Source organism: Dipodomys merriami, unplaced genomic scaffold (assembly GCF_024711535.1).
Source record: "Dipodomys merriami isolate MVZ:Mamm:240054 unplaced genomic scaffold, mDipMer1.0.p SCAF_19, whole genome shotgun sequence".
Lineage (NCBI taxonomy): Eukaryota > Metazoa > Chordata > Mammalia > Rodentia > Heteromyidae > Dipodomys > Dipodomys merriami.
The window spans coordinates 28,819,488-28,845,641 of record NW_027203270.1 but is presented as its reverse complement, the minus strand read 5'-3'; the positions used below and the strand labels follow the sequence as shown (position 1 = coordinate 28,845,641).

General features: G+C 48.6%; 1 protein-coding gene across 2 annotated transcripts in view; it reads right to left on the bottom strand.

Moving 5' to 3' along the window:
* Plxdc1 (plexin domain containing 1) overlaps positions 1–26,154 on the bottom strand; it is a 53,898-nt gene that overhangs the window by 27,198 nt on the left and 546 nt on the right. For both annotated transcript variants that reach the window (XM_070028156.1, XM_070028155.1), the window contains exon 2: positions 21,123–21,298. In XM_070028156.1, coding sequence (XP_069884257.1) covers positions 21,123–21,298 — 176 coding nt within the window. The remainder of the gene's footprint in view (positions 1–21,122; positions 21,299–26,154) is intronic.

The window sequence follows — 26,154 nt, the reverse complement described above, 5'->3', positions numbered from 1 at the left end:
AGCACCACTTCCTGTTTTTGGTGATTAAATGGTTTTTGGTTTTGGGTGATTAATGGGAGGTAAGAGTCTCATTGGGACTTTTCTGCCCTGGCTGGCTTTAAACCACAATCCTTGGATCTCAGCCTCCCAAGTAGCTACGATTGTAGGCTGAGCTGGTGGCGTAAACCAGGGGTGCCCAGCTTAGAACCTTTGTATTCTGGGAGCTCCCAGACAGCTGGCCTGACCTTTAGCAGTCTTTTTTCTTTTCTTTTTTTCTTTCTTTCTTTTTTTTTTTTTTCCTTTGGTTGGTCATGGGGCTTGAACTCTAAGCCTGGGCGCTGTCCCTGAGCTTTTGTGCTCAAGCCTAGCACTCTACCACTCTGAACCACAGCACCACTTCCAGTTTTCTAGTGGTTAATTGGAGATAAGAGTCTCATGATCTTTCCTTCCTGGACTGGCTTGGAACCATAATCCTCAGATCTCAGCCTCCTGAGTAGCTAGGATTACAGGCATGAGCCACCGGCACCTGGCTTGGGGGCCTTTTATTTAAGGGGAAAACACTTGGATCTTAGCATCCACCAGACTAAAAAGAGGAGGCTGCTCCTTAATGCCTGAGAGTTGCTAGTCTGATGGAGGAGGCAGGCCATATGTGGATTGAACATCCTACAGAGACCCTCAAATGCAGAGCCCATGTGGCAGCCACCATGGGACTGTGAAAGGGGCGAGTCCTAACAATGCATAATTTTCTTCCTTATGGGCCTGAGGGGGTCACAGTGGGCTGGGTTTGTTCAGCAGTGTCTCCCACAGAGGAGAATCTGGGGCCAAGGTTTCAAGGAGACTGGATAAATGGTTGGCAGAAAGAATAGAAGAAAGAGGGAGAAGCTTTCTGGAGGCTTTGGAGGTAGGCAGCGGGGAGGCAGGGCCACAGGCTGGTTTGGCAGCCATGGCTGCAGAGATGCCCTGGGCATCCTGGGTCATTAATCAGGCTTCCCAGCAGCAGTAGCTGCAGACACAGCAAACCATGTTCTCCCTGCCAAGATGCCAGCTGTCCAGCCAGCCCTTGCCCTGGACCCAGCAGGAGCAGGGACAGGAGCTTCTGTTTTCCTCTGCCAGAAGGCAAACTCTGTATTTCTGACAAGTGACACTCTCTGGGGACCTGAGGTCAGGGAGGGCTGGGGGGAAGGTGAGGGAAGAAACACGGGAGCTGAGTACTAGTGGCTCACACATGTAATCTCAGCTACTCGGGAGGTGTTGAGATCTGAGGATGGAGGTCCAAAGCCAATCCCCAGCTCAAAGTCAATCCCGCAAAACCCTTACCTCCAGTTAACCAGCAAAAAGCTGCAACTGGGGCTGGGGAGGTGGCTCAGTGGTAGAGCGCTTGCCTTGCATGCCTGAGGCCCTGGGTTCGATTCCTCAGCACCACATAAGCAAAAAGAAAAAAAGCCGGAAGTGGTGCTGTGGCTCAAGTGGTAGATCGCTAGCCTTGAGCTGAAGAGCTGAGGGACAGCGCCCAGGCCCAGAGTTCAGGCCCCATGACCGGACCCCCCAAAAAAAGCTGCAACTGGAGGCATGTCTCAAGTGGTAAAGCACCAGCAGAGTACAAGGCCTTGAGTTTAAGTTCTGGTACCAGGGCATGTACATACATGCACATGCACACACTTACTCTCTCACACAGAGGAGGGTGCATTGCTCTCTGGCTGGTACTGAAGCAGCTGAGCTGATGCTAGGCACCTACAGTCTCTGCCCTCCCCTGCACTCCATAGGAGAGAAATGCCAGCTTTTCCCTTCTTGGGCTCTGCCTCTCCTATTCTCTATCCTTTACGGGGAGTCTTCCTTAAGTAAAAACAAACCAGCAAAACAACCATCTAGCCCTGTGCACACTGACCTGGCAGACAGGTGGACAAACCGGCCTCCAGGGATTTGCAAGTGAGCAGTTTTTATTCCATCTCTGAGCAGGAGAAGATACGGGGGGTGGGGAGAGGAGGCTAAAACACATGCATAATAGGCAGTCTGAACACCCCAACTTGGAAGCCCATATAGATTCTGTAGAACCACATGCTATGGCTGTGGCTAATCCTTGCCTCCTGGAACCCTCCATTTCAAACATGGTGGTCTGGATCTCCCCAGCACCTCCTCCTCTCTTCCTGTTCTCAGTGCTTCTTTCAGTTCCAGAAATCACTAAGCCTGCCTTAGGGCCTTTGTGCATCCTGTCCTTAAAATCTCTTCCCTCACTCCATTCAGAGACCTACAACTCCTTATCCATCAGACCTCAGGGTGAGGGTCACTACAAGGCGGGGGGGGGTCTCCCCAACCTCTCCCCCCACTCTCCTCTAATCATATCCTGAGCTCCCCCTGCAATGTCTTACACTCAGGATGACTTCTTTGTTTTTATACCTGTTGCTTCCACAGCTGTCTGTCCATCCATCTATCCTATAAGACTACAAGTTCTCCAAGGGCAGGAATGCCTTTCTCCTAGGGAGCTGGCAGGGGGGCGGGGGTAAGTGGAGGGCAGGGGAGGGGGGGATGGGATGACTAGAAAGATACTCCTCTGGATGTTTCCCCTGTTGACCTGCTCTTCCTTTGGATGTTTTACTGCTACCTCCATTCATCGTGGCTGCAGGATCTGGATCACTTTAGGAAACAGCAGGCCACAAAGAGGGGAACAGATGCTCTCAGGGGCTTGGAGAACCACTGCACTCCTCCCCCCAGGGCATCTGAGCAGAGCAATGCTGAAGACAGCTGGGGGAGGGCAGGATGCTGCTTCTCAGCACTCTGGCAAGTGACAGAAGCCACGCTCTGCAGCTATGATGCCTAAACAGACGCCAATGCATCTCTCCCTGCCTCACCTACAGCAGCCCAGGCCAAAGGTGAATCCTGTGCACCACAGGAAGACAAATGGTCTGGGTCTGTGCCCCTGCCGGCGTGGCCGTGCTGAGGATCCCATGGTGTGCCCTGGGCCCAGCTCTGAGGTCGGAGGAGGGGGTTCATTCTTGGAGTTCTCAAGGGGCCCTGCACTGGCACCTCTTATCTGACACAAGTTGGTGTCCCTTTGAACTCAAGGAGACTCAGGCCGGGCGCTGGTGGCTCACGCCTGTAATCCTAGCTACTCAGGAGGCTGAGATCTGAGGATCACGGTTCAAAGCCAGCCCGGGCAGGAAAGACTGTGAGACTCCTATCTCCAATAAACCACCAGAAAACCGGAAGTGGCGCTGTAGCTCAAGTGGTAGAGCGCTCGCCTTGAGCTGAAGAGCTGAGGGACAGTGCCCAGGCCCAGAGTTCAAGCCCCATGACCGACAAAAAAAAAAAAAAAAAAAAAAAAGGAGACTCAGAACTGAAGGAGCTGCCCCCTCTAACTGTCTCAGTCCATCCCGGTGTCAACACTACAATACTGCAAGCTGCGTAGGTTTAACAAGAAGTTTGTTTGGGCCCATGGTTTAGCCTAAGTTTGATGGGCCAAATTTCACAGGGGCTTCTGGCTGGCAGAGTCCTGGGGGGAACCAGGTGTGATAAAGATCAATACAAGCAGCTGGGCGCTCTGGTGGCTCATGCTTCTAATCCTAGCTACTGAGGAGGCTGAGATCTGAGGATCACAGTTCAAAGCCAGCCTGGGCAGAAAAGACCTTGAGACTCTTATCTCCAATAAACTACTAGAAAACTGGAAGTGGTGCTGTGGCTCAAGTGGTAGAGCACTCGCCTTGAGCTGAAGAGTCCAGGGACAGCGCCCAAGCCCAGAGTTCAAGCCCCACGACCAACCAAAAAAAAAAAAAAATCAATATAAAGAACACTCTCATACATGCATGACAGGGTGTCCATATTCCCTGGTCACATCCTGCTCTCTTAAGGTCACCAGGATTGAATCCTAAGGGCTCCAACCCATGACATTAGCTTGTCACAGTCTTCTCCCAGCCCCATCTTTTTGGGGTAGTTGGGGTGGGGGAGCAGTCCTGAGACTTGAACTCAGGGCCTGCGTGCTATCTGTGAGCTCATTTTGCTCAAAGCATGCACTTTACCCCTTGAACTACAGCGTCACTTCCAGTTAATCACTTCTCTGTCTCACAGACTTTCTTGCCTGGGCTGGCTTTGAACCAAGATCCTCAGATCTCAGTCTTCTGAGTAGCTAGGATTATAGGCGTGATGGGGCTGGGAAGTTGGCTCAGTGGTAGAGTGCTTGCCTTGCATGCATGAGGCCCAGGGTTCGATTTCTTAGCACCACATAAGCAGAAAAAAGCTGGAAGTGGTGCTGTGGCTCAAGTAGTAGACCACTACCTTGAGCTGAAGAGCTGAGGGGCACTGCCCAGGCCCAGAGTTCAGGCCCCACAACCAACAAAAAAAAAAAAAAAAAGAAGAAGAAAGAAAAAAAAGGATTATAGGCTGCTGGCACCTGGCCCAGCCCTACATCTCCATAGTGGGATTAGCTCTCCACCCTCCCCACACTTCACAGTGGTGATTCAAACCACATCTAAACCATAGCCAATCTCTGAAATCCATACTACTGTATCTCTTCAGACTGTGCAGGCCCACGCATGATAATTCACACCTGTAATCTGAGCTACTTTGGAGGCAGGAAGATTTTGTGATTGAGACCATTCTGGGCAATTTACTGAGAACCTATTTTTAAAGAAAAATTTAAAAAAAGGATGGGAAGCCAAATATCAGTGGCTCATGCCTGTAATCCTAGCTACTCAGAAGCCTGAGGTTTGAGAATCTCCACTTAACCAGCAAAAGGCTGAAAGAAGAGGTTTAGCTCAAATGGTAGAGTGCAAAAGCTAAGCAAAAGCTCAAGGCTGACTTCAAGGCTCCCATATTAGCTTACACAAGGCCCTGAGTTCCATTCTCTGCATCACACAAGAAGAAGAAGAAGGAGGAGGAGGAGGAGGAGGAGGAAGAGGAGGAGGAGGAGGAGGAAGAGGAGGAGGAGGAGGAGGAAGAAGAAGAGGAGGAGGAAGAAGAGGAGGAGGAAGAAGAGGAGGAAGAAGAGGAGGAAGAGGAGAAGGAGGAGGAGAAGGAGGAGGAGGAAGAGACCATAACTGGTGGTGAATCTGCCCCAGAAATTCACACAATCTATTAACCTACCACAGAAAAAAATGACAATGGTGACTGAGGATTCAGACAGTCAGCAGGATCCAGACAACTTTCAGCAAATCCACTCAGTAATCCACATTCATTTTTCAGAGGCCACAAGATGTGGCTTGCAAACATTTTTGTCCATGAAATCCTTTCTGCCAACAAATCTTCCATGGTAGCTCAGTATATAAATCATATCAAAGTAAAGTCATGCTCACGGAAGGACTGAGATGGGTCTAGGGCCCAGCCCGCTGTGCTACTTTGTTCTCCATCACCCTCCACCCCATAGAAGCCCGTAAAGAATCTCTGGGAACCTCTACAGGTTCCATGGAACACCATTTAAAAACCACGACTTGGAAATGGCGCTGTAGCTCAAGTGGTAGAGCGCTCGCCTTGAGTTGAAGAGCTGAGGGACAACGCCCAGGCCCAGAGTTGAAGCCCCACGACTGACAAAAAAAAAACAAACCAAAAAAACCCCACAACTATATAGAGCATTCAGAACCTCGGTGATTTAAAAACCACGACTCCCAGATCAGGTGCATGGGCTATGGTGTCAGCCAGACCCAAGTTTAAACCCTGGCTCCCTTTCACAGTAGTTACTAGCAAGCATCCCTCTCCTTGTTGGTCATCAGTCCCCACCAACCGTTAACCTTTCTTGTTGCATGCTTGAACAGATTAGACAAAACAGATCAGCAGAAAGCTCATGGCCCAGTGCCTGGCCCACAGTAGGAGCTATTACAGTAATTTTGTTGGACCTTCCCAGAAAACTTCTTGATTATGGAGGTCTGCTTCCTCCAAACAACCCCAGCTCCATCCTAAACATCTGTGTAAAAGTGTCTCTTCTGCCTCAATTATTCATGCCCTGAGACTCCGCAGGCCCTTGGTTTCTGACAGCAGGGCTGCATTTACCTTGGCTGAGCTCAGGCTGTTTCTGGAAAGGAACTCCAGCTAAGCTGTCACAATCAGCCTGTCACCTGCCAGCCAACTGGCAGGTGGAGATGCTGGCAGGAAACCAAGAGAGCCTTGCAGGCCCCGGCAGAGAGTACGGCTGGCCAGGCTGGTAGGGATAGCACTGCAGTAGCTGGGTCCAAGCCAGGAAGTGAGAAGAGGGCAGGGACACCCCAGGCCCTGCTGCCCCCATTCCTTAGAGGCCTTACAAGCCCAACGGGAACATGTTGGAGGTGTGGAATCCCTACTCCTCCAAGTGTGTTCCAGGGATGGCAGCATCAGCACCACTGAGGGGCTTGAGTGGCTCCCCAAGATCCCCACGGGTGCTTTGACTGCGAAAGTTTGAGAACCATGAACCTCAAAGAGCTCAGATTCACCAGACACCCGTGGCTCATGCCTGTAATCCTAGCAACTCAGGATCTGAGAATCTGAGAATAGTAGTTCAAAGCCAGCCTGGGCAGGAAAGTCTGTGAGACTCTTATCTTCAATAAATCACCAGAAAACTGGAAGTGGCACTGTGTTTCAAGTGGTAGAGCACTCGCTTTGAGCTGAAGAGCTCAGGGACAGCACCCAGGCCCAGAGTTCAAGCCCTATGACTGACCAAAAAAAAAGAAAAAGAAAAGAAAAAAAAGCTCAGCTTCTAAGGGCAGACATATCTGTGTTCTTGTCTGAGCTCTACCACTCAGTAGCTATGTGACCTTGGGTAGATGGCTTCACCTCTCTGTTCTGATAAAGAAGTAGACTATTAGAACAACTGTCTCACAGGGCAGCTGCTATAAAGCCCTAGATAGAACAAGGTTAGCCCTCTAATCACACCACCCATCCATCCACACTCTTTTCTCTCAGCTCAAGCATCTGCACGTGATGGCTGGCCTTTTTGAAAAGTCCTGTGGAAATTTGGTTCCCCACATAGCAGTGTTGGGAGGGTAGTGGAACTTTTACCAGGTGATCAGGTCATTAGGGGAAACAATGAAGCTACTGCATGCCTGGATTCCTTACCACAGAGCAGGTTGTTAGAAAGCAAGGCCACACCTCATGCTTTCTCTCTTCTGCACACAGCTGCCTGTGCTTTTTTCCCTACCATGTTATAATGCAGCACATGACCCTCAGCACATGACCCCATGGATCATGGCCTTCCAGCTCACAGAACTGTGAGCTAAGTGAACCTCCACTCTACTCATTGCTCAGCTTCAAGTATTCTATCACAGCAACAGAAAACAGATAACATCTCACACTATCTCCCAGGTGCTCCCTTCCAAACCTCAGCTGAGATACACAACACCTGTCACAAATTGTAGAAAGGCAAGCATGGTACATTTGTGTGTGTGTGTGTGTGTGTGTGTATGCACATACATTTGTGTACCCCAGTACTAGGGCTTGAACTCAGGGCCTCCTGCACTTGCTTGTTTTTTCCACTCAAGACTGGTACTTATTTTGTCATACTTACACTTCTGGCTTTGGCTGGTTAATTGGAGATTAGAGTCTCATGGGGACTTTTCTGCCCAGGCTAGCTTCAAACCATAATCCTCAGATCTCATCCTCCTGAATAACTAGGCACAACTTTCTTAACTATTTCTCTTTTACTGATCATTTATATAGTTTGCTTTTTGTTGTTGTTGTTGATGATGGTTGTAGTGCTTGAACTCTGGGCCTGGGTGCTGTCCCTGAGTTCTTCAGTTCAAGGTGAGTGCTCTACCACTTGAGCCACAGTGCCACTTCCAGTTTTCAGGTAGTTAATTGGAGCAAGAGTCTCACAGACTTTCTTGGTCCAAGCTGGCTTTGAACCATGATCCTCGCATCTCAGTCTCCTGAGTTGCAAGGATTACAGGCATGAGTCACTGGCACCCAGCTTGTTATTTTTAACACAGAGTCTTGCTTTGCAGTCTTGAACTCAAGATCTTCCTGCCTCAGCCTCCCAAATGCCAGGATGATGGCTCAGTTTTCATTCTCTTATAAATACTACTGTGATGAACACATTGATGCATTTTCTGTATCCGGAATGATTTCTCCTACTTGAAAGCCTTTGGTAGAAGCTGTACTTCTGAAAGTTGAGTAAGATGATTAATTACATGGGACTCAGCCCTGATCCTGCAGGTCTGACAAGCTTTCAGGGGCTGCCAGCTGCCACTGCTGCTGGCCTAACTATACTGAGAGCACAGGGAGGGCAGAGCCGGCTGCTGCCGGGCTAGGGCACTTGCTTTTGTTACTGAGATCCTACCTCTGTACTTTCAGGTGAGGCCTCAGAGGGACCTTTGTGGCTAATTTTCTTAAGCAATGAGCTTATGAAAACTCTGAAGCATTATTTACCCCCAAGTTTCTGATGTAGAGACTGGTTTAAAGCAATGACTTGGCAGCATTTGAGCCTATTTAGGCTGCTATTTTAAAAAAAAGTACCTTAGGCTGAGTGATTTATCAATAAGAGAAATGTGCTGTCCTCGGTTCTGGAGGCTGGAAGGGCAGGTTCAGTGTGGGGTTAAGGACTTTACAGATGGTGCTTGGTTAATGGGTTTTCACACAGTGAAGGAGCAGATAGGCTCTCTCAATGCTGTGTGTGTGTGTGTGTGTGTGTGTGTGTGTGTGTGTGTGTGTGTGTGTGTGTGTGTGTGTGTGTGTGTGTGTGTGTGTGTGTGTGTGTGTGTGTGTGTGTGTGTGTGTGTGGTGTGTGTGTGTGCCAGATGGTACTGGAGTTTGAACTCAGGGCCTGGACACTCCCCTTTATCTTTTTCATTCAAGGATGGTATTCTACCAATTGAGCCACACGTCCAGTTTTTACTTTTGCTGGCTAATTGGAGATAAGAACCTCATGGAGTCGGGCATTAGTGGCTCACACCTGTAATCCTAGCTACTCAGGAGCCTGAGATCTGAGGATTGGGGTTTAAGGCCAATCCAGGCAGAAAAGACTCATCTCTAATCACTCAAATATCAGAAGTGGGGCCGGGAAGGTGGTAAAGTGCTTGCCTCTCATGCATGAGGCCCTGGGTTCAATTCCTCAGCGCCACATAAGCAGAAAAAGCTGGAAGTGGTACTGTGGCTCAAGTGGTAGAGTGCTAGCCTTGAGTTGAAGAGCTGAGGGACAGCGCCCAGACCCAGAGTTCAAGACCCACGACCAACAAAAATCAAACAACAACAACAAAAAAAAAATAGAAGAGGTACTGTGGCTCAAGTGGTAGAGCATTAGCCTTGAGCACAGGGTCAGCACCCAGGCCCTGAGTTCAAGCCCCACAACCGACAAAAAAAAAAGTCTTATGGATTTTCTATGTGGGCTGACTTTAACTATGATCCTAATTTCTCAGCCTCCTGAGTAGCTAGGATGACACCAGCACCCTGCTTTCAACCATCTTTTACAAGGGCATTCATCCCATTCCTGGGGGTTCCATATAAAATATGTGGGGGACACAAACTTTCAGACATATTAGATGCATCCTATCTTACCTGGGGCCAACTTGGGGTTCACCTGGAGCTTAGAGCTATCCCGGGATATTAGCTATTCAGTGCTAAACCCAAGACCATTCTCGGCAAACTAGAATAGCTTATCACCACAGATCACAGATTAACTCAGAGTCAGCCAGTATTTATTGTTTATCAGCCCTGTGCCAGGCCTTCATGTGCATTGCTGTACATCTTTTCAGGAACACATGGGCAACAGCATCATCAGTTGACAGGGAAGATGTAGGCTTGGCTCAGAAGACCTAAGGAATGTTCCCAAGACAAACATCCCAATTTAAAAATGAACAAAGAAAAACCAATAGGAAAAGGATTTGGGTAAACTTTTCTCCAAAGAAGATACACAGACAGCCAACACACACAGGGAAAGATCTCCACCATCATTATTCATAGGGTAAATGCAAATCAAAACTACAAAGCAGTACCACTCACAACCCACTAGGATGGTGGGGGAAAAAAAACACATTTAAAAGAAAATACATTTACAGCCAGGCACTGGTGGCTCATACCTGCAATCCTAGCTACTTAAGAGGCTGAGATCCAAGGGTCACAGTTTGAAGCCAGCCTGCACAGGAAAGTCCATGAGATTCTTTTTTTAAAAAATAGACTTTATTTATGTGGTACCATGGAATCAAACCCAGGGCCTCATGCATGCTAGGCAAGCTCTCTACCACTAAACCACATTCCCAGCCCCAAGAGACCCTTATCTCCAATTAACCAGTAAAAAGCCAGAAATAGAGCTGTAGCTCAAGTGGTAAGAGTACTAACCTTGAGAAAAACAATCTCTGAGAAAGTGTCCAGGCCCTGAGTTCAAGCCCCAGAACTGGACCAAAAAACAAAACAAAACAGCTGGGCACCAGTAGCTCAAGCCTGTAATCCTAGCTACTCAGGAGGCTGAGATCTGAGGATCATGATTCAAAGCCAGCTGGAGCAGGAAAGTCTGTGAGACTCTTTTTTTTTTTTTTTTGGGGAGGGGGGTCCGGTGGTGGGGCTTGAACTCTGGGCCTGGGCGCTGTCCCTCAGCTCTTCAGCTCAAGGCTAGTGCTCTACCACTTGAGCCACAGCACCACTCCCGGCTTTTTTTCTTATGTGGTGCTGAGGAATCGAACCCAGGGCCTCAGGCATGCAAGGCAAGTGCTCTACCACTGAGCCACCTTCCCAGCCTCTCCATGAGACTCTTATCTCCATTTAACTACTAGAAAACCGGAAGTGGCGCTATGGCTCGAGGTAGAGCGCTTGCCTTGAGCTGAAGAGCTGAAGGATAGCACCCAAGCCCAGAGTTCAAGCCCCATGACTGAAAGAAAAAAAAAAAAAAACATTTACAATAAGGCATATAACAGTACTATTCCCAATAGCCAAAAGGTGGAAACAGCCTAAATGTCCATACTAAATAACTTATGGTATATCCATACAATGGAATATTACTTAACCATAAAATGGATGAGTCTCAAAAACTTTATGCTGCCAAAGTGAGTTCTGTAATTCCAGAACTCAAGAGGCTGAAGCAGGAGTATGGCAAGTTTGAGGCCAGCTTGGACTTCATAGCCACCTGGGCTCAAGACACCAGAAACAAAGCTGAGTGCCAGGGACTCACATCTGAGATTGGAAGGATTGTTTTTGACACCAGTCTGGGCAGAAAGGTTCAGAAGACCTGAGCCCAGGTGTGTGTGCTTGTCCTCCCAGCTAATACAAGAAGCTTAAAACAGAGGGATTACAGCCCAGGTGCATGCCCAGGCAGGAAGCAAGGCACTATCTCAGAAATAAACAGGGCCAGGCACTGGTGTCTCATACCTGTAATCCTAGCTACTCAGGAGAGAGATTGAGGATTGAGGGTCAAAGCCAGCCTGGGCAGGAAAGTCTGTGTGCCTCTTATCTCCAATTAATCACAGAAAAAGTCAAAAGTGGCACTGTGGTTCAAGTGGCAGAGTGCTAACCTTGAGCAAAAGGAGCTCAGGGACAGCGCCCAGGCCCAGAGTTCAAGCCCCAGCACCAGCAAAAAAAAAGAGGCTGGAGGTGTAGCTCTGTGGTAGAGTGCTGACCTAGCAGGCATAAGGCCATGAGTTCAAACCCCAGAACTCCTAAAACAGAAAACTATCATACTAAGGGACAGAAACCAGACACAAAAGGTTTGAACATATATTGTATGATATTTGTATGTCCTACAAATAATGCTTATTTGAGTATCAGTGGCTCTCTTTCAGCATATAAATTTTGTGAAGGCAGAAACACCCAGTCTGGTAAGTCCACAAAAGTAGAACATGAATAGCCAAGCACTCCTGTAATCCTAGCTACTCAGGAAACTGAGATCTGAAAACCATAGTCTGAAGTCAACCCAACAGGAAAGTCCATGAAACTTTTTTTTTTTGTTGATCATGAGGCTTGAATTCAGGACCTGGGTGCTAATCCTAAACTCTTTTTGCTCAAGCTAGTGCTCTATCACTTTGAGCCACAGCACCACTTCTGGTTTTCCTTTGGTTAACTGCAGATAAGAATTTCTCTGGTGGGGCTGGGAAGGTGGCTCAGTGGTAGAGTGCTTGCCTCACATGCATGAAGCCCGGGTTCGATTCCTCAGTACCACATAAGCAGAAAAAGCTGGAAGTGGCGTTGTGGCTCAAGTGGTACAGTGCTAGCCTTGAGCTGAAGAGCTTAGGGACAGCGCGCAGGCCCAGAGTTCAGGCCCCAGGACCAACCAAAAAAAAAAAAGAATTTCTCTGGCTTGCCTACTGGGGCTGGCTTTGAACTGTGATCCTCAGATCTCAGCCTCCTGATTAGCTAGGATTACAAGTGTGAGCCACCAGTGCCCATCTTCTATGAGACTCTTATCTCCAATTAGTTAACAAAAGCCAGAAGTGGAGATGTGGCTCAATTCATAGAGTACCAGTCTTGAGTGAAAAAAGACACACAAACATGCACACACATGCGTGTGTACACACATGAAATAGAAAGTGGACAAGGAAGGGCTAACAAAGAGGGTAAATGAGTATGAATGTGGGCATTATAGTTTACTAGCATGTGTGAATATAGAACAATAAAACCTATTAAAATTGTTTTCAGAAAAGAGAATTGAAGCCCAGCATCAGTGGTAATCCTAGCTACCCACCAGGAGGGTGAGATCCGAGAATTGTGGTTCAAAGCCAGTCTGAGAAGCCCATGAGACTCTTATTTCTAATATCCACCAGAAAACTGGAAGTGGTGCTGTGGCTCAAGTGGCAGAGTGCTAGCCTTGAGCTAAAGAGCTCAGGGACAGCGCCCAGGCCCAGAGTTCAAGCCCCATGACCAATACACATACAAAAGAAAAAGAAAAATAGGAGAATGGAGTAGAAATAGCAGAGAGGATGAAGTGGATACATTAGGATACATTACATGCATGTGTGGGAATGTCATAATGAACCCCCCCCAGCATAGCTAATATATGCTAATAAAGAAAAGAAAAAGGAAATAAAACAGATTGGTAACTATCAGGGTCCAAGTGTGGGGTTGAGGGATGGACAATTGCTCAATGCAGAGAATCCTTTCAGTGATGAAAATGTTTTGGAACTAGACAGATGTTGGCCACACTGCATTATTAGTGTATTAAATGTCATTGGATTGTTCATTTTAAAATGGTTCATTTTAGGGCTGGGAATGTGGCTTAGTGGTAGAGTGCTTGCCTAGCATGCACGAAGCCCTGGGTTTTATTCCTCAGTACTACATAAACACAAAAAGCCACAAGTGGCACTGTGGCTCAAGTGGAAGAATGGAGTAAAAGTAACTCAGGGACAGTGCCCAGGACCTGAGTTCAAGCCCCAGGACTGGCAAAAACAAAACAAAAACCCTGGGTTCCATCTCTGGCGCCACCAAAAACAAACAACAACATAATAATAAATGGATAATCTGGACTGGGAAGGTGGCTCAGTGGTAGAGCGCTTGCCTTGCATGCCTGAGGCCCTGGGTTCAATTCCTCAGCACCACATAAGCAAAAAAAAAAAGAAAAGAAAAAATCCAGAGGTAGCACTGTGGCTCAAGTGGTAGAGCGCTAGCCTTGAGCTGAAGAACTGAAGGACAGCACCCAGACCCAGAGTTCAGGCCCATGACCTGACTCAAAAAATAAATAAATAAATAAATGGATAATCTTAAATTAGGCACAGTGGCACATTTTTAGTCCTAGATATTCAGGAGACTGAGGAAGGAGGATTGCTTGAGCTAGGAGTCTAAGCCAGCCTGAGCAACACGGAAGGGGAAGGGGAAGTGGAAAGGGAAGGGGAAGGGAGGGGATGGGAGGGGATGGGAGGGATCAAAAAGAAAGGAGAAAGAAAAGAAAGAGGGATACTAGGCACTGATGGCTCATGCCTGTAATCCAAGCTACTCAGGAGGCTGAGAGCTAAGGATCGTGGTTTGAAGCCAGCCAGGGAAGGAAAGTGCCTTGAGAGTTGTCTCCAATTAACCACCAGAAAACCAGAAGTGGTGCTATGGCTTCAAGTGGTAGAATGCTAGGCTTGAGGGGAAAAAAAAGCTGAGTGCAAGCCTCACAACGAAAATAAACCCAGAGGGAATAAGGGAGGGAGGGAGGGGGGAAGGAAGGAGGTCAAGCATGATGGTACACACCTGTAATGTCAGCATACCAGAGGCTGCAAAAGGAAGATTGAGTTTGAGGCCATCTTTGGCTATGCAGCAAAAGCTGTCTTAATAATTATAATAGTTAACTTTATGTTATATGAATCTAGGAGTTCTGGAGGAAGGGAAGAATGAAAAAAGGGAGGAAAGGAAGAGTGGGAAGGGACCAACCTTCCCAAATTAAAAAGGAAGCTGGGCGCCAGTGGATCACACCTGTAATCCTAGCTACTCAGGAGGCTGAGATTTGAGGATCCTGATTTGAAGCCAGCCCAGGTAGGAAAAGTCCGTGAGACTCTTATCTCCAATAAACCACTAGGAAACTGGAAGTAGCACTGTGGTTCAAGGGGTAGAGCGCTCGCCTTGAGCTGAAGAGCACAGGGAAAGGCCAAGCCCAGAGTTCAAGCCCCATGATGGACAAAAAAGGAAAGAATCGACAGGAAGGACTAGAATGGAAGAGAAACACAGCCTAAGCAGATGGGCATGGAGGGAGGGGAGCACCACAGGGCTACTGGAGAGGAGGGGACATCACTGGAACCGAGAGAACATCCCCCACCTCACATTTTGCTCTTCAGACTCAACTCTGATAACCCAGTATCTACAAGCCTCAGCTGAGAACTTTTTTGTTGTCTGTTTAGTTTTCTTTCTCCTTTCTTTCTTCCCTCCTTCCTTCCCCCACTTTCTTTTCTTTTTCCTTCCTTCCGTTTCTTCCTTCCCTTCCCTTCCTTTTCCTTCCCTTCCCTTCCTTTCCCTCCCTTCCTCCCTTCCTTCCTTCTTGCTGGTCCTGGTGCTTGAAATCAGGGCCTGGGCAGTGTCCCTGAGCTCTTTGTGTTTAAAGCTAGCCTCTACCACTTGAGCCACAGCTCCACTTCTGGCTGAGTATTTATTTGAAGATAAGAGTCTCATGGACTTTCCTGCCTGAGCTGACTTTGAACCATGATCTTCAGATCTCAGCCCCCTGAGTAGCTAGGATTAGGTATGAACCAACAGCACGTGGCTGTTTTGTGTGAGTGTGTGTGTGTGTGTGCCACTTGCTCAAGGCTAGCATTCTACTTGAGCCACACCTCCACTTCTGGCTTTTTGCTGGTTAACTGGAGTCTCATGGATTTGTCTGACTCAGCGGGCTTTGAACTGTGATCCTCAGATCTCAGCCTCCTGAGTAGCTAGGATTACAGGCAGAAGCCACTAGTGCCCAGCTTAGATTTTTTTGTGTGTGTTTTTATGTTTTGGTTTTTTTTTTTAGACAGGGTCCTGCTACATAGCCCTGGAACTCTTTTTTTTTTTTTTTTTTGGCAAGTCCTAGGACTTGAACTCAGGGCCTGAGCATTGTCCCTGAGCTTCTTTTTGCTTAAGGCTAGCACTCTACTACTTGAGCCACAGCACCACTTCCAGCTTCTTCTGTTTATGTGGCACTGAGGAATTAAACCCAGGGCTTCATGGATGCTAAGTCACCTTCCCAGCCCAAGCCCTGGAATTCTTGATCCTATTGCCTCAGACCCCTAAGTGCTGGGATTACAGATATGTAGCACCATGCTGGGCAGTACATATTGGAAATCTGAAGCAAGCAAGGGTTCCCAATGTCACGTTCATTAACTGAGGGGTTGTGTCTAGTTAAAGGCCGTGCAGCTGGGACATATCAGGATCAAAATGTAGAGCCAGGATTGCCAAATAGAGCTGGAGACCAGACATCTGGACTCACCCCACTGCCCCCCCCAACACACACACCCTTTCTTCTCAAAAAAAAAATCTCTTCTCTCCAAAATTTGGATCCCAACTTTCCCCTCCCTCCTCCCACCCACACAACTTCTTTAGGACTTGCCTTCTTTGGAAGGTTGTAGAAACCAAGCAGGCATCACATTCACTAGCTCCTCCCCCTCCCCCCTACACCCCCAACCCCACCACACTCTCCTGGATGCGTGGCACCCTCCTGGCATTTCTGGGCCTGTCATGATATCTGAGCTCAGAAGCTGTGCTTGAACCAGAGAGGAGGGGGACTTCAGGGAAGCTGGGCTGGGAGAAGATTGGGGTGGGAAGCAGGGAGCCGTGCTATGTTGAAGTTGAATCCGAACTGAACTGCCTTTAGCTGGGTTCCTCCCAAATCCTGGCCCCAGACCTACACCATGGAACCAAGAAACCCTTTGGAGAAGGACCTCAAAATGCCAAAACAGAACAAGAAAACTGCACCCAAAGTCTCATTTTCCTTGTTCTTGGAGAATTAAGAAAGCCAGGGCCTCCAGAGTGCTTGCCAGGCAAGTGTTCTTCCACCACGGAGCTGGAGTCTGAGGTGGTGGTGGTGGTGGTAGACTGTGTGCAGGGATGCACAGAGGAGGCGGCTCTGACCAGTACAGGCTGAATGCACAGAGCCCACAGCAAGCTGCTCTCAGTTGGGGGTGCTTGAGAAGGCAAGAGATGGATGCCCATTCATCAGGCCCTTTGTCTCCTTGAGATGGGCCCAGGGACAGAGGTCCCTGAGCCGGGTTGGTATGGCACAGACCAGGCTGTGATACAGATGGACAAAGAGATGTCTTCCTATGGAAACTTCAGAACATTTTGGAGCTGACCAAATGGAACTTGCTTGAAGTATCCACTTCCTGATTGTGCCTCATCTTGCCTCCTTCTTGCCACTAAGACTTCTTAAGGTCACAGGATGCGGGCACCACCTAGATGGAGGACTTCCTCTGTCCCTTGTTCCCCTGAAGAAGGGGTACCTGCCATGGCTAGGCACTGACCACAGAGCCACAGCCTGGGCTCTCCAGGGGCTCCAGGAAAGACAGGCAGTGCAAACGAATACAGAGATCGTTCGGGAGGTGACATGTGACATGGAGAACATTAGATCTATTCCCCCCTGCCCCAGCTGCATCCCTGCAGTGATTAGAACCTTCAGCGTTAGATCCCTGCAGCATCGAGAACCTGGTATACCAGGAAGTACCCTGCATGCCTTCTGCCATCCCTTCCCAGGTCTAGGTGTCAAGTCTCTTCACCATCCTGTGTCAGCCTCCTGGAATCTTCTGGTCTTGAGATAACCACCTCAAAGTGGGACACGAGCCAAGAAACAGCCTGCAAAATCCCCAGAGGCCTGGCCTGGTCCCCAGACTGTCACGGGTTGCCATTAATGCGCCACTTCCCCCCTTTCAGTCCTTGGCAGCAGCTCCATGTGCCTGACTCATCCCAGCCCACGTGCAGTGAGGAACCCAGAATCTCTTTCTCTGCAACGCTACTAACCTGCAGCTCTCCAAACTCTCGCGAGACCTCAGCGCCAGGATTTATATTTATCCAAGGTAGCTTCATCTGGCCACTTAGGATGAGGCCTTGTTTCCTGATATGACCTCTGTGGGGAACTATGTTTTTCTTTTAGTCGTATTAGAGCTTAAAGTCAGGGCCTCATACTTGGTAGACAAGTGCTCTACCAGTCCTTTTGTTTTTGCTTAGGTGTTTGCTTTTCTGATAGAATTTCCAGCTTTTGCCTGGACCAGCCTCAGACCTGCATCTCCCTACCTCTGCCTCCCAAGTAGCTGGGACCCCAGGGATGTGCTTCCTAGCCCAGTTTATTTTTCAAATAAGGTCTCAATAACTTTTGTGGAACTTGCCTTGAACCTTGCTCTCCACCTACCACACAGCTGGGATTATAAGCATGCATCAATACACCTGGCCCCACATGGGGAACTTTTTTATTGTTGGTGGTGGTAGTGGTTGTGAAGCTTGAACTCAGAGCCTTGGGTACAGTCCCTGAGCCTCTTTGTGTTCAAGGCTAGCACTCTACCACTTGAGCCACAGCACCACTTCCAATTTGAAGGTGGTTAATTGGAGATAAGAGTCTCACAGGGATTTTTCTTCCTGGGCTGGCTTTGAACTGCGATCCTCAGATCTCAGCCTCCTGAGTAGCTAGGATTACAGGTGTTGAGCTACCGGCACCCAGCTACACGGGGAACCTTATAGAAACAAATTCCCAGGCTCCATCTTCAATACTTTTGAACAAGTCTATTCGAGAGTGCAGGAAAAACAAACAAACAAAATGTGTGCTGTTGTTGTCGAAGCTCTGGTGTTATTGAAGCCATCCTTGTTCTCAATAGCCCCCACTGTCTGTCCCAAACACCCACAGACAATTGCTTCCAGAAATTGTGTCTCTGTGGCTGGTCTTCTGCCAGATCCTCTTTGTAAAGACTGGGAAAAACTGGCCTTTCTGACGATCATGTCTGGCCCTGAGCAGGTAACAGTTATTTAACCCAGGGCCTGGCAAAGCTGTGGGGCTAAGATGCTAGGAGACCCTTCCTCAGAGACCTCTCCAGCCCTGCCTGCCCACTCCACCTTTTCTCTATGCCTGGCCTGGCCTTTGCTTTGCAGAAGCCAGAAGGCAGGGCAGAAGGGAGGCGAGTGGGGCTGTGTCCTTAGGCTTGGGGCTAGGATAGAGTGGGTGAGGCACTTACCTCCAATGCAATAGTCAGAGAGATGGCATCAAAAAGCTCAGGGATCAAGAAAAAGAATATTTTAGAGTGATATTTTAAAAATCAAAATTAGTGCCTAACACTGATGATATTTTGATGAACGAAGTCTCAAAATTTAAAATAAAGACAGAATTATTCATGGTGCCAAGTCACTTCAGAGACTGAGGTAAAAGGAAAATTCAGTAACAGAGAGGGAAAAAACAAAACACTCCAAACTTTGTTAAATATCCTTAGAGAGAGAGGAGATATTTCACCCATGGTACAAGAACAAGAGGCTTTAAAAGAAAAAATAAGCCAGGTGCCAGTGGCTCATACCTGTAATCCTAGCTAATGATGAGGCTGATATCTGAGGATTGCAGTTCAAAGCTAGCCCAGGCAGAAAAGTCCTGTGAGAGTATCATCAATTAACCTTAACTCAGAAACCAGAAGTGGTGCTGTGGCTCAAGTGGTAGAGTGCTAGCCTTGAGTACCAAGAGACTTAGGGACAATGCCTAGGCCCTGAGTTCAACAACTGACAAAAATAATAATAGTAGTAGTAATAATTAATTAAAGAAAAATATTGCAAAATAATAAAGAACTCTTAGAAGCCAGGTACCTGTAGCTCATGCCTATAATCCGAGCTGCTCAGGGAGGGTGAGATCTGAGGATTGCAGTTCGAAGTCAGCCTGGGCAGGAAAGTTTATGAGATGCTTATCTCCAATAAACTACAAAAGCCAGAAATAGAGCTGTATCTCAAGTGGTAGAGTGCTGGCCTTGAGCAAAAACCAGCTCAGGAACAGTGCTCAGGTCCTAAGTTCAGCCCCAGGATCAGCACCAAAAAAAAAAAAAAAAAAAAGAGGAGGGGGGGAATTAAAGCAGAAAAAAAATCCAGAATTCACTAATATCAATCCCAAGTTGAAAAGGTTCCCCCAATGACCAGCATGAGGAATGGAAAAAAACAATCATCATGATTCCCAAAAGCTGGGTTCACAGGAAACACCCATAAACTTTCAGAGGTATATAGAAATGTCAGAAACAAGAGTGACAGCCAAGCTATTAAAGTGACACTGGATGACAAGGTGACATGCCTTCACACTTTGGGAGAAAGTTTTTATTGTGTATTTATTAGTCCTGGGGTTTGAACCAGGGCCTGGGTGCAGTCCCTGAGCTTTTTTCTCAAAGCTAACACTCTACCACTTGGACCACAGCTCCACTTGCAGCTTTTTTGAGTGATTAATTGGAAATAAGAGTCTCAGAGACTTTCCTGCCCAAGCTGGCTTCAAACCACAATCCTCAGATCTCAGCTTCCTGAGTAGCTAGGATTATTGATAGGCATGAGCTATCAGCGTCTAGGAAACTCATTTTTAATCCATGTATCTATATTCAACAAAACCATCAATCAAATTGAGAATAAAGGCATTTTCAGACTTGTAAGTTCTCAAGAGAATTTTTCCTCTTATGAGAAATTCAGGAAGCACAATGGTTAAGGGTGGGGGGAAAGCAGGAAAAAGAGGAGCCAGGGCCAAGAGAACAGAGGAGAAACAATTTGCCTGACGGGCAGGAGCAAGGTTTCCGTGGGAAACAAAGAGCTCACAGGTTTCACTATACTAAAAATTATATTTGGGCCGGGCGCCAGTGGCTCACACCTGTAATCCTAGCTACTCAGGAGGCTGAGAGCTGAGGGTTGTGGTTTGAAGCCAGCCTGGGCAGTCTATGAGACTCTTATCTCCAATTGACCACCAGAAAACCAGAAGTGGTGCTGTGGTTCAAATGGCAGAGCTCTCACCTTGAGCTGAAGAGCTCGGGGACAGAGCCCAGACTCAGAGTTCAAGCCCCATGACCAACCAAAAAAAAAAAAAAAAAAGCTGGGTGCTGGTGGCTCTTGCTAATAACCCTAGCTACTCAAAAGGCTGAGATCTGAGGATTGCTGCTCAAAGCCAGCTCAGGCAGAAAAGTCTCCATAAGACTCTAATCTCCAATTAACCATTCAAAAACCAGAAGTGGCTCAAAGTGGTAGAGTGCTAGCCTTGAGCAAAAAAGAGCTCAGGTACAGTGCCCAGTGTCCAGGCCCTGAGGACAAGCCCTATGACCAAATAAATAAATAAATAAGATTAAAGATATAGCAAAGTAATGGTGGCCAAGAATATAAATGTCAAATCTTCATCCACCACCAGAGGCTGTCCACAGATTATGTCTATGAGGGACCTATCAAGAGCAGCAGTTGACATGGGGAGATGGAGGTGGAAGCTGGGACAGCTCACAGGTACCATGCTGAGGAAAGGGATGAGTAGACAGTATGGAGGGACTTTTGGGTGTTTTGTTTTATATTGGTACTAGAGCTTGAACTCAAGGCCTGTGCACTGTTCCTTAGCTTTTCCCACAGCTCTACTTCTGCCTTTTTGCTGATTAATTGGAGATGAGTCTCTCTCAGCTTTGTCTGCCCAGGCTAGCTTTGAACCAGATCCTTAGAGTTCAGCCTTCTGAATAGCTAGGATTACAGGCGTGAGCCACCAGTGCCTGGCAACTCCTCTCTTTAATTGGCCCATTGGAAGGAGTGGCTGAGCCAATCTCCAGGGCTCACCCCAAAGGCTGTGTGAGGCGTGTCTGATATGTGCACCTGGGGCACCAGGACAGCCCCCACTTTCCATGCCCCCCCCCCATTCACCCAACACTTACCACCACCCTGGTCCTGTTGTCTGGCAGCGTGTCAATGGCTAAGGGGCCCCCACCCAGGTCCAGGCTCAGCTGGGTCCTGTCTGGCTCAGACACCTGTCCAGGGCTTCCTCGGGCTGTCTGATTCCAGCCCCGTGTGGTCTTCCCAGCCCATGCAGAGGCCTGGCTTTCATGGTGACCTGGGAGAAGACAGGAAACTGAGTGCCAGCAGCTCACAGTAAGGAACCAAGAGAGGGTTCAATTACAACCGGCCCACATGTCCTGCTGAGGTCTCAACACCAAAATCATCCAGCCGATACACAGCACATCCCCAAACCCATGTGTTCAATGCCACACCAGACAGCTTGCATATTCCATGCTTTCAACTCTCACCACCCCTCTGCCAGAGACAGATGCTCTCCGTTCTGTAGAGAGGAAGCAAGCTCAGAGGTTAGAGGTCACATCGAGAGCCGGAGAAAAGCTTCACATCCAGGTTGATCTGTTCCCAAAGGGGTGAGTATTCTCAACTTCTGCCTGGCTCTATAGAACTTTGATACTATGGTTCATGTAAGATGACTGAGCCATTTTATATTCTCCACAGCATTCAAGGTGGGCAACTTCTCTGCCTTCTTGCTCAGACTTAGGTTCTAGGTGTGGAGAGTGACTCTCCTGATGGACCCTCACTGTGGCTGCATCTGCATCTTAGTCTCCTCACTACCTGTATGCTTTGATCTTGGCCAAGTCACTTTCCCCATAAAACTAGGGACACAGGGACCAGCTGGCAAGGCAAACAGTTTCATCTCAAATGCTGTCTCCAATTCATTAGTGACAGCCAGCAGCAGTCAGTGAAAAGAATTCTAAAGCTTCATTTGGATTTCATAGGAGAGATTGGCAGGATCCATTAGCAATGTCTGCCACCAGCACAGAATTGGAAAAGCCTCGCCCAGGAACTAACACTTGCATGTTCTTTCCAGTTCCCTCGGGTTGTTAAATCAATTTTTTTTTCCTCTTGGGGCTGGGGGTACTAGTATTTGAACTCGGGGCCTTGATCTCTTGAGCCACACCTCCAGTCTTTTTAGCTTTAGTGTTTTGGCTTTTGTAGATAAGGTGTCAAGAGCAGCTTTAAACCTCAATCCTCCTATCTGTACTTCTCAAGTAGCTGGGAGGATAGTTGTATACCACCACATTCAGATCCTTGATTGAAATGTAGGTCTCTCAAACTTTTCTCTTCAGGCCTAGCCTCCATCCTTGATCCTCTCTAATCACCTCAGCCACTAAATCACATCCAACCCCTAAATCAGTTCTAAATGACACAAAAAAACATCCTTTTCCATTTGAGATGGAGATTTTCCTTCCAATTGTCTACCCACTCTGGATGTATGAGGAACCCAGCCCACCAGACAGATGGATGCCATTCCTCACCCCACACCTGTGATTTCATCAATGATAAGCCCATCCCAGGTTAAATGGGCCTCAGTTCTCATTCTGTCAGCCCCAATCCTCCTCCCCCACCCCCCACCACTGCCAAGGCCTCAGGATGTCACTCTCCTTTTTTTTTTTTTTTTTTTTTGCCAGTCCTGGGCCTTGAACTCAGGGCCTGGGCACTGTCCCTGAGCTTCTTTTGCTCAAGGCTAGCACTCTATCACTTGAGCCACAGAGCCACTTGCAGCTTTTTCTGTTATGTGGAACTGAGGAATCGAACCCAGGGCCTCAGGCATGTAAGGCAAGCGCTCTACCACTGAGCCACCTTCCTAGGCTGTCACTCTCCTGAAGCCACCACTGATGTGACCATGTGCCTGTCTCCCTTGAGTTTCCCCAGGCTTGGCTCTGCTCTCTTCAAAGAAGACTGCAAACAGTAAGCACTCGATCACTGCCTAATTGAGGACACGATGTGGGGAATTAACTCCTGGGAGCTAGCAAGGATAGAGGTAGAGGCAAGGCCTGGCCAGGACACTGCTGTGGGGCTCCAGTTTGTCATTAGACATTTTATCCAATTAAGTCATTCTTGGCTGCTGGTTCCTGCTGGACCTTTGCCTGCCCCTCTCACTTCTCTGTCCCTAATCACAACCAGATGCTCCTGGAGAAGGTGGGGAGAGGGGTGGTCCTGACCCTCATCCTCAGGATATCCATTGGCTGCCCACGGATGGCACAGAGCCCAGGGCTAGGAGGCAGCTGCCTCCTGCCCAGACCCATGCCAGGGTGGCCTTACCCCTCCTGGGCAGGGCCTGAAGCTGCCTTAGAGACAGAACTGTTTGTGCTGGGCTGGATATGGGTCTTTCGGCAAGCAGTCGGGGGCATGGGCAGGACTGGGCCTGGATAGGAGCTGTGTAGAACAAAGAGAGGAGCTTGGTGATCACACCATCAGTGGCACTAACCAGGAAAGATGGTGGAGGGAGGCAATGGATGGTGGAGGGAAGAGGACAGGGAGATGACACATGGGTCTTCCCCACAGACCAGGCTGGCCATACACAGCTGTAGGCTAGGGACGCTCCATTCTCCTCTGATAAGGCACTAAAATGAGGATGCGCATCACCCCCATGATCAGCCTGCTATAAGCTTCAGGTGGAGGTTTGGACAAGAGGGCTCCGGCCAGGAACAGGGACATACAGTCCAGGAAGGCAGAGAGAAGGTAGATGGGGACAGTGAGGAGCTGGGCCTTGCTTGGCCTGACCTTGAAGGGATGTCACTCAGCCACCTTCCCTCCTCCCAATTGGCTGGCATAGAACATCAGCCCTCAGCTCAAGATGGGAGCAACCACTGTACCCGCATGCACACCCAGGAAGTCTGGCAGGAAGCCTCCATCCTCCCTGCTGGTGCTCATCATGTGTGTGGCATACCTAGGTCCTTCCCCTTCATTGTCCCCAGCACTCTTCCCCGGCCTTTGTATGTGAAAGGGTCCCCTGAGGGGTTGGAAGCATGGTTCAGGGGTAGAGCACCAGCTGAAGAGCAAAAGCAAGCTTCAGATACTGAATTGAGTGCTGGCTTTAGACAAAAGAAAAAGGAAAGGAAAAAGAAAGTGTCCCCTGCTCCCTATATAATGTCAGGAAGTTTCCAGAACACAAGCTAGTTAGTGGTGGCCAGTCTAAGGACTGTTGCCTCTAATTGTTATAGGCTGCTACACTGGGCTGGCACTGTTCCAGGGGCTTTAAACACATGAACTCATTTCACCTCCACATTAACTCCAGGAGATAGGTACTAGTAAATTCATTCATACATGGGGAAACGGAGGTACAACGATGATAAGAAACCTCTCAAGGTCATGCAATCATTGGGTAGCAGGATTTAAACTCAGGAAAGCTGGCTACTCAGGAGGCTGAAATCTATGGATCCAGGTTTTGAAGCCAGGCCAGGCAGGAGAAATCCAAAAGACTCATCTCCAACTAACCACAAAAAGCCAGAAGTGGAGCTGTGGCTCAAGTGGTAGAGTGCTAGCCTTGAGCAACAGAACTCATGGACAGCACCCAGGCTAAATTCAAGCAGTTCTGGCACACATAAAAATAAAAAAGGATGCGGGAGTGGGGGGAGGAGGGAAGGCTGGGAAGGTAGCTCAGTGGTAGAGTGCTTGCCTTGCATGCATGAGGCCCTGGGTTCCATTCCTCAGCACCACGTAAGCAGAAAAAGCCGGAAGTGGTGCTGTGGCTCAAGTGGTAGAGTGCTAGCTTTGAGCTGAAGAGCTGAGGGACAGCGCTCAGGCCCAGAGTTTAGGCCCCACGACCAACCAAAACAAAACAGGATGCGGGAGCAGGGCTGGCACTGGCTTGTGTTCCTGGAGGGTCCCTAACATTGGTGCCATTGACCCTAAACATGGGAGCTAACCTGGAAACACAGTTCCCTAGCACCAGCCCAGAGAGCCAGAAGTGAGGGCTGCTAGGAGCTGCTAGCTGCTCTTTCCTGACCACACAGGCTCCCTCCTGAAGAAACCCAGACCAGCTGGGGACCATCTCCCAACCTGTCCCCTTCCACATGACATCCCCTGCCTCCCCAAATCCAGCCTGGCTGGGGAAAAAAACAACAACAAAGCACTTGATGGGGAGTCGACAGCTGTCCCCTGGCTTCTTTACAGCTTCCTCAGGTCTTACCTCAACCTGCCTGCTGCAGAGAAAGTCCATGCTTCACAGTGGAGCCTGTCAATGCTGAGAAAACAAGGTGTTCTCTACTCAGCCGGGTTATCTCTGCCTTCCTCCTCTTGGCCTTCCTCAATCTACCACCCCACCCTGACTCAGAAGTCAGAGCTCAGCCACGTCTGGGTCTGGCTCCCTCCTGAAGCTTGATTTCTCTTCCCCTTCCCTTTCCTCTCCAGAGGTTCCACCCCTCATCAACCCAACACAGCTGAATTCAGAAGAGCAACCGGACTGGGGCAACAAAAGATCTCAGAAATTAACCTGTCTAATCCCTTCCTGGTTACAATAGGGTCCCCCCTGCCTAATTATTTGTTTCTCATACATGTCTGAGAAGGAAAGGTGATCCTAAAAGGGGTAGGGGGGGAGAGATCCTTCAAATCCCACAACCACATCAATGATTTTGCCTACAGCCTGGCTTTGTAAATGGAGAAAGCCCAGAGAGGTAAAGCATTTTGCACAGCAAATGAAACAAGCCTAGAAGCAGAGTCTCTGGTGCCTTGAAAACTGGTAGTTCTGCACCTGCAGCCTCTGAACACATTCCTTCCACTGCCCTCTGTTCACACCTCCCCCCCCTCCATGTACCTTCTCAACAGGGACCCAGGCTCAGCTACACACTGAGGCCATCAACCCTGATGGCAAATCCCACCTTCCCCCCCTTGTCCTATGAAGACCCCCTTCCCTCACCTGAGGGGCACCTAGGCCAGGGAGACATAGATCTCTGTCTTCCCCAGAGAAAGTATAGCTTAGGAGTCCTGCTCACACCCAATCTAGAGGTCGATCAGTGGAAAGCCAAAAGCCACTAGGGCAGAACAGAGCAAGAGACCCAGGGGACCACTGAGGCTGGGGATGGGGCACAAGTTGCTTCTTCCCAGCTTCCTGCTTCTCTGCTGTACCCCGCGGGTTGCAGTGGCAAGTTAGGCAGCTGTGGCTGTGCT